The sequence below is a fragment of the Callithrix jacchus genome, chromosome 9 (assembly GCF_049354715.1).
Source record: "Callithrix jacchus isolate 240 chromosome 9, calJac240_pri, whole genome shotgun sequence".
Classification (NCBI taxonomy): domain Eukaryota; kingdom Metazoa; phylum Chordata; class Mammalia; order Primates; family Cebidae; genus Callithrix; species Callithrix jacchus.
The window spans coordinates 20,825,198-20,836,968 of NC_133510.1; the positions used below are offsets into that span (position 1 = coordinate 20,825,198).

Below are 11,771 nucleotides of genomic sequence, written 5' to 3' on the forward strand. Positions count from 1 at the left end.
GAAATGATAGGCCTTGAGTTGATCATGGAAACTGGGTGAAGGGCACATGAGGGTGCGTTATACTATTCTATTTTTGTCCATATTTGAACTCTCATAGTAAGCAAGCTATGAGAGCATTCCAAAAATGCTGTTAATTACAATGAACCTATAGAAGGGAGACTTCTACAGTATCCCTGGAACATACTTTGGGAGATTTCAAGTTATTTATTTATTTATCTAAAAATTTTTTTTTTTTTTTTTTTTTTTTTTTTTTTTTAAGAAACGGGGTTTCTCTGTTTTGGTCAGGCTGGTCTTGAACTCCCGACCTCAGGTGATCTGTCCACCTCAGCCTCCCAAAGTGCTGGGATTACAGGCATGAGTCACCGCGCCTGGCCTATTATTATCTTTTTTGAGACAGAGTTTCACTATTATTGCCCAGGTTGGAGTGCAAATGGCACAATCTCAGCTCACCACAACCTCTGCCTCCCAGGTTCAAGTGATTCTCTTGCCTCAGTCTCCCAAGTAGTTGGGATTACAGGCATGCGCCATCACGCCTGGCTAATTTTATATTTTTAGTAGAGACAGGGTTTCTCCATGTTGGTCAGGCTGATCTGTAACACCCAACCTCAGGTAATCTGCCTGCCTTGGCCTCCCAAAGTGCTGGGATTACAGGTGTGAGCCACCGTGACTGGCCGGAAGATTTCAAGTTACTAAGGGCCACTGCTGGAGTCATACTCAGTGTAGGCTGTTAAGATGCAACCACTTAAACATCCAGATCATCTGGCAAAGTCCTGTACACCAAGGGTTTCCTTCCTGTAATCCCAGCACTTTGGGAGGCCGAGATGGGAACATTGCTTGAGCCCAGGAGTTCGAGACCAACCTGTGCAACATGCAAGATGCCCATCTCTACAAAAAAATTTAAGAATTAGCTGGCCATAGTGCTGCATTCCGGTTGTCCCAAGTATCTAAGAGGCTGAGGTGAGGATGTCGCTGGAGCCCAGGAGGTCGAGTCTGCCGTGGGTGGTGATCGCGCCACTGCACTCCAGCCTGGGTGACAGAGTGAGACCTCCCTGTCTCAAAAAACAAAACAAACAGAAAAACCCCCAAGGTTTCCTGATTTAGGCTGTAGTTCCTGGTTTTCCCCTTCCTGATAAAGTGCAAGCTGTGCCTGCCCTATACCTGGGGATTGGTCCCTTTGGACAACATCTCATCAGGCCCCGGCCTTTATCCTTCAAAGGAACAATATTACACTCGCATCTGACATCATGGGCCTAGGGCTTCAGCAGTGATGTCACACCTGCCCTCATGCCCACACCATCCCCACAGCCCCAGCCCTGGCCATCCTCAGTCCGGCTCCCTGGGTTCTCAGGTCTTCTGCTTCTCCTGGCAGATGGATGCTTCCTGACCACCATCCCATGAGATTCTCACCCGCAGGTGGATCTGTAAAACCAGAGGTTAGGGACTGACCACAGGGCAGGGTAGCAGAGCTGAGGATGGGGATCACAACAAAAATAGGCCACACAGGCTAAAAATAAGCACTTTATGTAAAGTCATCTTTTAAGGAGGGTGTAGCTCCCACCGTGGCCCTCTCTGGGACTGCTGCTCCAACCCAAGGAAATGCGAGTAGGGGCCAAGTAACAGACCCAGAAGGGGCAGCCTGAAAGCAAAGTGACAGATGGGGTCTAAAAACATAGAGAACATGGACAGGTCGGGCTGGGGTGCGGACAGGATAGATGCCAGCTCATCCAAACTGGCCTAGAGTCAAGGTGCTGAATTCCTGGCTCCATCGAAGCACAATGTCCTCACTTTTGCTGGGGCTCAGCACACTGTAAGTCTCGTTCTGCAGACATCTCATGCGGGACACCTACACAGGGATTCAGTGCAGACAGTCTGTGTCACAGAGCCAGGCACTAGGAGTGGGGAGGAGGGGAAGTGTCAGAAGCCCACAAGAATGAGAGCGGGACAGGCATGGGCACAGAGCGGTAGAGGGATGGAAGAAACTCAGATGTGGGTTTTTAAAGCCAGAGGAGATGCCGAGCAGCCTGACCCCTTTCCTGCAAAAACAGGCGGCTGAGGCTCGAGGGGGAAGTGCCTCATCCCAAGCCGCTTGGTGAGTAAGAACAGGAGACAGAGACCGAGACTTCAATGTCCAATTCCCAGCCCAGCCCAGGGTTCTTCCTGTGGTGCTCAGGGCCCTCCTCTGTCATCCACCACCCGCCTGGGAGGGCCTTGCCTCCTCCAGGACTGAAGGAGTGGAGGACAGCCTGCTGGTGGAGGCCTCTGCCCCAGAGATGCAAGCAGGGAGCCACTCTCCACATCCTACCTGCTCGCAGAGGCAGAGGGGGCCTCAGAATAGAGCAGCTGTAGTACCTGATGGAGGAGTTACTGGAAAAAGCAGGGGCAGGGTAGGGTGCTCACCTTCCGATTCCGGTTTCTCATCAGACACTGCTGGCTTTTGAAGGAACAGTAGTTCGGGTACTGGATATAGTCTGTGTCACAAATCTAAGCCAAGAGCCAAGGAGAGGGAGGGGGATATCAGAAGCCTCACCAGACAGCAGCCCTCCAGGAAGTATCTGCTAGGGCAGAGCCAGGGGCAGGGTGTAGCCTGAGACCCAGGCCTTCCACATCTGGGGGCCCCTCACTCTGCCTTCCCTCTGCCTTTCCCCTCCCTCTCTGCCACAGGTTGCCGGGAAGAAGCCAGGAGCCTGGGAGAGTACAAGGCTACCACTCAGCTCACAGGGAAAGCGGCTGAGGAAGGGGGAACGGGGCAGGGCGGGGCAAATAAGGGTCTAGAACATGGGACAGGGACCCAATTAGCTGCCTGATGTCAGGGATTTTTTTTTTTTTCTGGTAAGTAGATGAAGGAAGGGGGAGAGAATCTGCAATGTGTGACAGGGGTGAGTCACTTCCTTCTTTGGACCTCGCTTCCCCATTCCAGATCAAGGGGCCTAGGACAAGAGCTGGGCATGGGTCCCTCAACTCAGCCACCAGCCCTTGCTCCAGCTGCCCTTCCTTTTCCTTGCCTTGGTTTTCCCTGCTAACCACAGAAGGAGAGGCCTGGCTCTCGGTAACAGCAGGTCATTCCACAGGGGAGGTAACTCAGGGGAGCAGAGAAGGCACTGGAAGAGCTGGGAAGAGCCCGTCGGGTTGAGGTGGGGAAGTCCTGCTCATAGGGTTGGGCAGCCGAGTACGAGTCATTTAGTCTTTTCTTGTAGAAATGACTCTAACTTTGGTTGAGTTGGAAATGATTTGATCACAGCCACTCAGCAAGTAACTAGCAGAGCTCGGACCAGAACCTCCAGCGCCTGGGCTTTCTCAGGCCTCGGGTCCCTACTCCTTTGCCTGCTCTATCGGTGGAGGGTGGGGTGGGGTGCAATGGTCTGTTGAAAAGAGGCAGGAGGTTCAGTGAAGACTGGTTCTCTGAACCCAGGGGCCCAAGCCCCCTTCCGCAAACTAGGGCTAACCTAGAGCAAGTAACTGGAAGGAATGAGTGAGGGTGGGGATGGGGCTGAGGTTGGGGAAGGCTCTGACCTTGGTGGGGAAATCTCCATCATGGAAACTAAGAAACTCAGTCTGGAGCCACCCAGAGACTCGAGCATCTTCACAGCCCTTTGTGGCAAGCCGGGAGCACCAAAAGTCCATGCGGAGCCCACCGTAAAAATCCAGCCCATAAAAGCGGCCTGGTTCCGGGATCCCTACCTGTGGCACAGGAGACAGGGGAGAGGTGCGTGTCCCTCCCCTCCTGCTGGCTCCTCCCACCCCACCCCTGCCACCCAGTTCTGCCTTTTCCACTGCAGGCTGCCAGGCTAGGTACCTGGTTGCCCATGGACAGGCTCTGGGAGGCAAGCAAGGGGCTGACAAAGGGTATCTTGTGGGAGTTGTCACATTGCTGCCGCTGCAGGCTGGCCTCTGAGTGGCACTGCTCCAGCTTCAGGGAGCAGAAGTCACAGAGGGCACAGGTAGACAGGTGTCGCCGACCAAGGCTGTCACAGACCTGGGGCAGAAGAATGGGTGAGGCTGAGGCTGAAAGTCAGGGGCCTCAGGGTGGGCCCTGCAGAATGTCTGCATTCAGCCTCTTCCAAGAGCTTCTCTGGCTTTTCTACTTATCCCCCTCCTCAAGGGTTCCTCAAGGGCCTTGCCTCAGCTGTTTCTTCACCCTCTTCCTGGATGATTTATCTACTCCTAGGTAATCTTCATCGACCTGTAGGTGACACCCAAAGATAGGAGTAGCGAGCTCCGACCTCTTGCCTGGGCTCCAAGACCTCATTGCCAAGCGCCTGACAGATGTCTGATCGGTGTCCATGTGCTGAAAAGAATGCATAACCCTCCCCTGCCACCTCTGCCAATGATAATGCTACTATTTACAAAGAGTTGACACAGTGCCAGCACCATGGCTATAAATGCTCTCATTTCATTTAGTTTTCACAAGAACCCTATAATAGCAGAGGTACTAATACTGCTCTCATTTACTGACAAGGAATCTAATTTTAAGTGTGGTTGAGTAAGTTGCTCAAAGCCACCTATCTAACAGATAGGGAAGCTGGGACATGGGTCCAGGTCCTTCCAACTCTGAAACCTATGCTTTACTCAAACACCTGGGTTGGAAACGTCCACGTTCTTGAAAGATACTCTTCAGAGTGGAGTTACCCATCTACCAGCTGGACTCTGCCCTGACTGAGCTTCTTCAGCACTAGCAGGAGATCTTGCTAAGCAGCATCTTTAGTCAATCCCATGGTCCTCCTTCCTCCCTCGTGGGCACAGCCCATCACAGTGCATGAAATCTCCTAGAGCACCTTGCCTACTCCTCCTACATAAGGGAGGCATCGCGTCCCTGACCAAAGATCTTTATTGGATTCCCCTTTCCTATCAAATTAAATGCAGATGCTCATGTTGCCATTCAAGAGTTTTTGTTTTGTTTTGTTTTTTTGAGACGGAATCTCGCTTTGTCACCAGGCTGGAGTACGTGGCGCAATCTCAGCTTACTGCAACCTCCACCTCCTGGATTCAAGTGATTCTCTTGCCTCAGCCTCTCGAGTAGCTGGGATTACAGGCACACACCACCATGCCCAGCTAATTTTTGTATTTTTAGTACAGACGAGGTTTCACCATGTTGGCCAGGATGGTCTCGATCTCTCTCTTTTTTTTTTGAGACGGAGTTTCACTGTTGTTACCCAGACTGAAGTGCAATGGCACGATCTCGGCTCACTGCAACCTCCACCTTCTGGGTTCAAGCAATTCTCCTGCCTCAGCCTCCCGAGTAGCTGGGACTACAAGCGCACACCACCATGCCCAGCTAATTTTTGTATTTTTAGTAGAGACAGGGTTTCACCTTGTTGACCGGGATGGTCTCGATCTCTTGACCTCGTGATCCACCCGCCTCGGCCTCCCAAAGTGCTGGGATTATAGGCATGAGCCACCACGCCCGGCCAGGGACTGACTTCTTACTCTCCCAGCCGTTGGTCAGGTTCTTAAACAAAATGTAAGAAGTTCAGGGTTTTATGGAGGGAGCTCACTGGATTTGATGGCTTGGATAAGAGGAGAGTAAGAAGTCAGTCCCTGGCCGGGCGTGGTGGCTCATGCCTATAATCCCAGCACTTTGGGAGGCCGAGGCGGGTGGATCACGAGGTCAAGAGATCGAGACCATCCCGGTCAACAAGGTGAAACCCTGTCTCTACTAAAAATACAAAAATTAGCTGGGCATGGTGGTGTGCGCTTGTAGTCCCAGCTACTCGGGAGGCTGAGGCAGGAGAATTGCTTGAACCCAGAAGGTGGAGGTTGCAGTGAGCCGAGATCGTGCCATTGCACTCCAGCCTGGGTAACAACAGTGAAACTCCATCTAGGAAAAAAAAGAAAAAAAAAAAGGAACCTCATCAACCACATTCCTTTTGTAATATTACTGTATCCATATTAACCTCCTCAGGGGTTCTTGGCCCCTTAAGAGCAGACATTATGCTCATTGAAAGCATACTAATTTCACTCATAAAATTTCTACTCTTTGCAGTGGCTCACATCTGTAATCCCAGCACTTTGCATGGCTGAAATAGATTGCTTTGATCCCAGGAGTTTAAGATCAGTCTGGGCAACATGACGAGACCCTTTCTCTATTAAAAAAAAATACAAAAAATGAGCCAGGTGTGGTGCTACCTGCCTCTACTCCCAATTACTGGAGAGGCTGAGGTAGGAGAATCACCTGAGCCTGGGAGATCAAGGATACAATGAACTGTGATCATGCCACTGCACTCCAGCCTGGGTGACAGAGTAAAACACTATCTCAAAAAAATAAGAAAAAAAAATTCTACTCTACTTTTTTTTTGAGAAGGAGTTTTGCTCTTGTTGCCCAGGTGGAGTACAATGGCACAATCTCGGCTTACCGCAACCTCCACCTCCCAGGTTCAAGCGATTCTCCTGCCTCAGCCTCCAAAGTTGCTTGGATTAGAGGCATGTACCACCATGCCCATCTAATTTTGCATTTTTGGTAGAGATGGGGTTTCTCCATGTTAGTCAGGCTGGTCTCAAACTCCTGACCTCAGGTGATCCACCTGCCTCGGCCTCCCAAAATGCTAGGATTACAGATGTGAGCCAGCGCTCCCAGCCATTTCTACTCTTCTTTGCATTAGAGCCTTTGCACATACTACTCCCTCTACCAGGAATCTTCTACCAGGCCCCTTCTTTTGCCTAGATTCACTTCTTTTATTTTCAAGTCTCAGTTTAAACACGAGTTCCTCTTGGAAGCACCCTCTGATCTTCCCAAACATGGAGAGTTGTCCTCCACCCCCTATCTGTCTCTGCACTTTGTGCCTATCCCTGCTACAGCACTGATACCACCACACCATCCTGCGTATTTCCTTGTCTGTCTCCCACCCTAGATTCCAAGAGGACAGAGGACTGGCTCTATTGCACGCATTGCTAACATCTCAAATATCTAGTAGAGTTTGTGCCTATTCAGTATTTGTTGAATAAACAGATACTCGGATGGGATCTCAGCTCTCAAGAAATGTTTGCTAAATTGTATTATTTGTGAAAATCTAAAGTATATTTTCCTGGGAATAGACTTGCTGGTTGTTGAGGACACACGGAGACTAGAATCTCTTTACAAATTCCCTGGAATGGGTTCTATGAACTTTCTGGAAAGAAGAAGGAGCTGCATCTAAGGCAAAGCTAGGAAGATGGTGAACTGTATAAAGAATCAACAGTTGACTTAGGGCTGGGCATGGTGGCTCATGCCTGTACTTCTAGCCCTTTGGGAGGCTGAAGGAGGAGGATGGGTTGAGTCCAGGAGTTCAAGACCAGCATAGGCAACAAAGCGAGAGCCCATCTATACAAAAAATAAAAAAAATTAGCCAGGTATGGTGATGCATGCCTGTAGTCCTAGCTACTCGGGAGGCTGAAATGGGAGAATCACTTGAGCCCAGGTGGTCAAGGCTGCAATGAGCCATGATCGCGCCACTCCCCCCAAGCCTGAGTGATAGAACAAGACCCTATCTTAAAAAAAAAAAAAAAAAAAAAAAAAAAAAAAAAAAAAAAAAAAAAGTGAAATCTGGAAGCCTGGCAACTTAGGAAGGTGAAGAATGAATTCCAGACTGAATTGGATTCCAGACTGGGTCTTGAGCCTTCTTCCTTTAAGGTGGACTGGTAATGTCCCTCCCAGGAAGTGTGTCCCACTTGGAGAGAATCTGTCCAGCTATGCCTCATGCTTCTGCCCGTCCTCCAATCCCACAAACTAGCACAGTGCCTGGCCCAGAGAATGCCCAGTGGCATGTATCCATTAGACAGTATGGTGAGCATACCGACTTCCCGAAACCAAGGATCTCCTCCTCCATGTACTTCCAGGCCTTGGCTGTGGGGGTTATGATGCAGGTATTCACCACAATTGAATAGCACAGCACCAGCAAGGCCTCTGTGTGGGGCAGCTGCAGGAGGCTGCAAGAAAACAGTACTGACGGTGGGGCTGGCCCAGGCGGCCAGGAAACTACATCCGCCCTCCTCCCCTTCCCTTAATGTCTGCTGTTGGTCACACACATTCAGCATGGGGCCTTAGAGGCCTTTGGACAAATTGCCTCCTTTTACAAATGAGGAACTGAGGATCCGAAAGGAGAAATAACTTTCTCAGAATTGCAATGCTAAGCAGGGCCAGAGACAAGACCAGAACCCAAGTCTGGTAGCTCCATGTACAGGGCTTACATAGAGAATAAGCATTTGGGCAGTGCTTAAGCCAATAACAGGCACAGAACGGGCAAGGCAGGCGGCTGCTAGCTGTGCCTGATGCCCAGACAGGTCTGAGCAGATCTGAAGGCTGATGCTAGGAAAAGGGTTTCTCACTCCCAAGAAGGCAGAAGAGAGGACAGGGTGGAGGAAAGAGACGGAACTTCCTATACCTGCCAGGTTTTTGGTGTCTCCAGTAGGATTCCTCATCATACATTTCATTCATTTCATCCATTTCCTGGACTGATCGAATGAGTTCCTGGATGTTCTCCATCATCATAGGAGTAGAATCCACTTCTCGTACCCGGGGAGTGAAGGAGGGAGGGTTAGAAGATAAAGATTCAGAGTGAAACTGGGGCTCCGAGTCTGTCTGCAGCTGAGACATAGCCTCCAGTCCCTCCTTCATCCCCTGTCTTTCTTCCTGCTTTCCCTCCTCTTCTTGTCCCTCCTCTTGCTCTGGTTCCTGCCCGCCTTCCTGCTTATGCTCTTGCATCAGCTCCTGCCTGTACTCCACTCCGTGCTCCTGCTTGTGCTCTGGCGCTTGCTCCTGGCCTCCCAGGGACAAGGAGGATTGCAGGAGCTCCTCCAGGTTGTTGTTAAGCCTCTCAGGCCAGGACTGGAAGGCCTGGCGTTCTGTCGATACAGCAGGGTTTAGAGAGAAGGGAAAGAGACGGGTGTCCTGAGTGTCTTTGTTCACAGAGGGAAACACACTTAAACAAAGCAGACCAAGTCACACTTATATACACAGAAAATAATATGGGTAATCAACTGAAAGAACATTCTTATGGCGATTATGAGGTTGGTGGTACACATCACCTCCCCACCTCCCTGGCAAGCACTCCTCTTCCCTAACTTCCATCTCAAATGCCACCTTTTGCCCCTCTCCCTTAGGAAACACCAAGTATGCTGAGCGGCTAGCAGCTAATCCTTTTTAAAGTGAAGACGTTTATAAATGGCCCAGAGGACTTCCAATGCAACAAAGTCTTTGGAATTGGGAAAAATGGATTCAGGGCAAAGCTGTAAGTAATGGCAGAAGAGATACTCGTCCAGGAGAGCCCTAACTTACATTCATAAAAAGCTGACGCTCCCTTGTGCAAACAGCTGTCTGCTGGCGCCCCCTTCCCACACAACACGAATCCCATTTCCTTGCATGGATGCCTTACAGTGTGGGCTCTGGGAATCGGGAGATGAGTAGCTAGTAGTGGTCTCTCAGCTACTGAGAGGGTCTCACCTGTGAAGTGGGGTGAGATGGGGGCGGTCATCGTGGTGGACGAGACTTCAGCTGGAGTGTCTATCTCCTTGAGTGTGTTAGGTGAGAGAACAGAGACTGGCTGGGAGCACCGGACTCTCTGAAGGAAGAGAAGGAAAATGGGAAAGCCTTTCCCAAAGAACCAGGTCCAGCTGGTTCCTCAGTCCCTTTTCCAGCATGTCTCATCTCTCACAGTTTCTAGGCAGGGATAAAGAGACATGGTCCCTGCTGGAAGCCTCTAGACCTGAGAAGGGGTCTTTTCAGAAGATAAACCTCTGTCTGGGCCACAGCCCTACTGTCACTTTTGCATTTGACTTAAAATTTGACCTGTTCGAAGAAATGGAAGGGCTCATCTCTTTGCCTCTTCCCAACCCTCTTCCCTACTTTTTTTTTTAATCTGAGACACAGTCTCCTTCTGTCACCCAAGCTGGAGTGTAGTGGCATGATCTTGGCTTACTGCAGCCTCTGCCTCCCGGGCTCAAGTCATTCTCCTGTCTCCAAGCAGCTGGAATTACAGGTGCCCACCACCATGCCCAGGTAATTTTTTTTTTTTGGTATTTTTAGTAGAGATGGGGTTTCACCATGTTGGCCAGGCTGGTCTTGAACTCCTGACTTCAGGTGATCTGCACACCTCTGCCTCCAAAGTGCTGGGATTACAGGCGTGAGCCACCATGCCCAGTCTCTTCCCTACTTTTCTTGTAGTAACAGAATTGTTCAATCTGAATGTCCAAGGTGAGACTGTATTCATCTATAATCTGGGTAAATGACTGGCAAAATGGCAGGGAAGGAGGAGCTAAGGAATACTCTCCTGGAGCCCTTCCTCAACTTCCCACTCCTGCTGCCTCTCCCTTGGCCCTGGGAGACCAGATCCAACCTTTGTCCTGGGCCTCACCTTGGCATAGTAGACGTGGTTGGAGCAACGGTACTGAGTAAACCGGCAGAAAGACTCAAACCAGGAGGCATAAGGGAGGTCGGAGCAGACAGCACCTGAGAAAGGGCAGGGATGGAGAAGATGAACCCACAGGGGGAGCTCGGGGTGGGGCTGGAGCAGTGGACTGCACGCCATGGGGAGGGTGGGGAGGGTGGAGAGTATGAGCTCAGGGTGAGGTGGTGCCAGCCATGCCCTTCCCCACCTCACATAAGCACGGGGCTTTTGCCCTGAGGTTTGGGTGATCTGGGTGTCTTGGCCACAAGTCTGGCTCTCACCATCCGGTACTAAGCCGTGGTTTTCATATTGGTCCAGCTGGACTAGTGTGGGATTCCGACAGCCGTGGGTCGCACGGAGACGGCAAGTAGTCTCTGCCTTCCAGGTTGGGGTCAGCAGTGCGAAGAAGCGTTCGTATTCGCCGGGAGAGAGAGGGCTGCCTGGAGTGGAAGCCTGAGTCGAATCTTGGGCTGGGGCAGGTGCCAGAGGCAGGAGCAGCACTGCGGAGCGGGTGAACGGGCGATGGAAGGACCGAACCCCAAAACCCGCTCCGGGACCAGGGCAGACAGACCCAGACTGGCAAATTAGGAACAGGGGTCTCAGGCGGGTTATCCCTGCTGACCAGGTTGAGGGGATTCTACAGACAGAGGCAAAGGTCCGACAGCGGGCGGGGGAAGATGAGAGGATCCCAGGAGCTAGGGAGCAGACCCAGCACGACCACCATGAGGAAGCGTTCCAGAAACCGTAAAAGCAGGGCTCTCGGGAGGGAGAGGACTGAGCCCGCGGAGGGTCTGCTGGAGCAGGTGGAAACCTCTCACCCTTCAGGAGTGAGGGAAGGAAGGCAGCGGCTGGCTTCCTCATGGCCCTAGAAGATTCGCCGGCGTTCCGCAAACCCAAGCCGCCTCTAACCGGCAAAGTCGCAGAGACAGCCGCAGACGCGGGACGGGGCGGGGCGCACGCGGGACGGGGCGGGGCAGACGCGGGACGGGGCGGGGCAGACGCGGGCTTCGTCCACGCGTCACAAAGAGCGGGCCGGGGAGGGGCCTCAACAGCCGGGCGGAGCCCTCAGGTGGCCTAAGCCGATCGAGATGGTAGGGATGGCAAAAGCTACCTTCGGCTTAGCATCTTTTTTTTTTTTTCCCTCCCCTCCTGAGTCCTGCTCTGTCGCCCAGGCTGGAGTGCAGTGGCGCGATCTCGGCTCACTGCAACCTCCGCGTCCCAGGTTCAAGCGATTCTCCTGCCTCAGCCTCCCGAGTAGCTGGGACTACAGGCGCACGCCATCATGCCCAGCTAACTTTTGTGTTTTTAGTAGAGACAGGGTTTCACCATGTTGGCCAGGATAGTCTCGACCGCTTGACCTCTTGAGTCGCCCGCCTTGGCCTCCCAAAGTTTTGGGATTATAGGCGTGAGCCGAGC

General features: G+C 51.7%; 1 protein-coding gene across 2 annotated transcripts; it reads right to left on the reverse strand.

Annotated features, from left to right (window-relative positions):
- Positions 1–1,505: 1,505 nt before the first annotated feature.
- ACRBP (acrosin binding protein) lies at positions 1,506–11,313 on the reverse strand. Of its 2 annotated transcripts, none has more exons than XM_035255554.3 (10): positions 11,174–11,313; positions 10,637–10,855; positions 10,323–10,417; positions 9,413–9,530; positions 8,355–8,814; positions 7,767–7,899; positions 3,794–3,973; positions 3,511–3,678; positions 2,398–2,481; positions 1,506–1,843 (listed from the first exon to the last, which is right to left on the reverse strand). In XM_035255554.3, exons 1-10 carry the CDS (start codon positions 11,214–11,216, stop codon positions 1,721–1,723), a joined length of 1,623 nt encoding a protein of 540 aa, XP_035111445.1. In that variant the 5' UTR covers positions 11,217–11,313; the 3' UTR covers positions 1,506–1,720. The 2 variants fall into 2 exon arrangements, with proteins under 2 accessions (XP_035111445.1, XP_035111446.1); XM_035255555.3 differs by having other exon boundaries at positions 1,506–1,889.
- Positions 11,314–11,771: the final 458 nt, after the last annotated feature.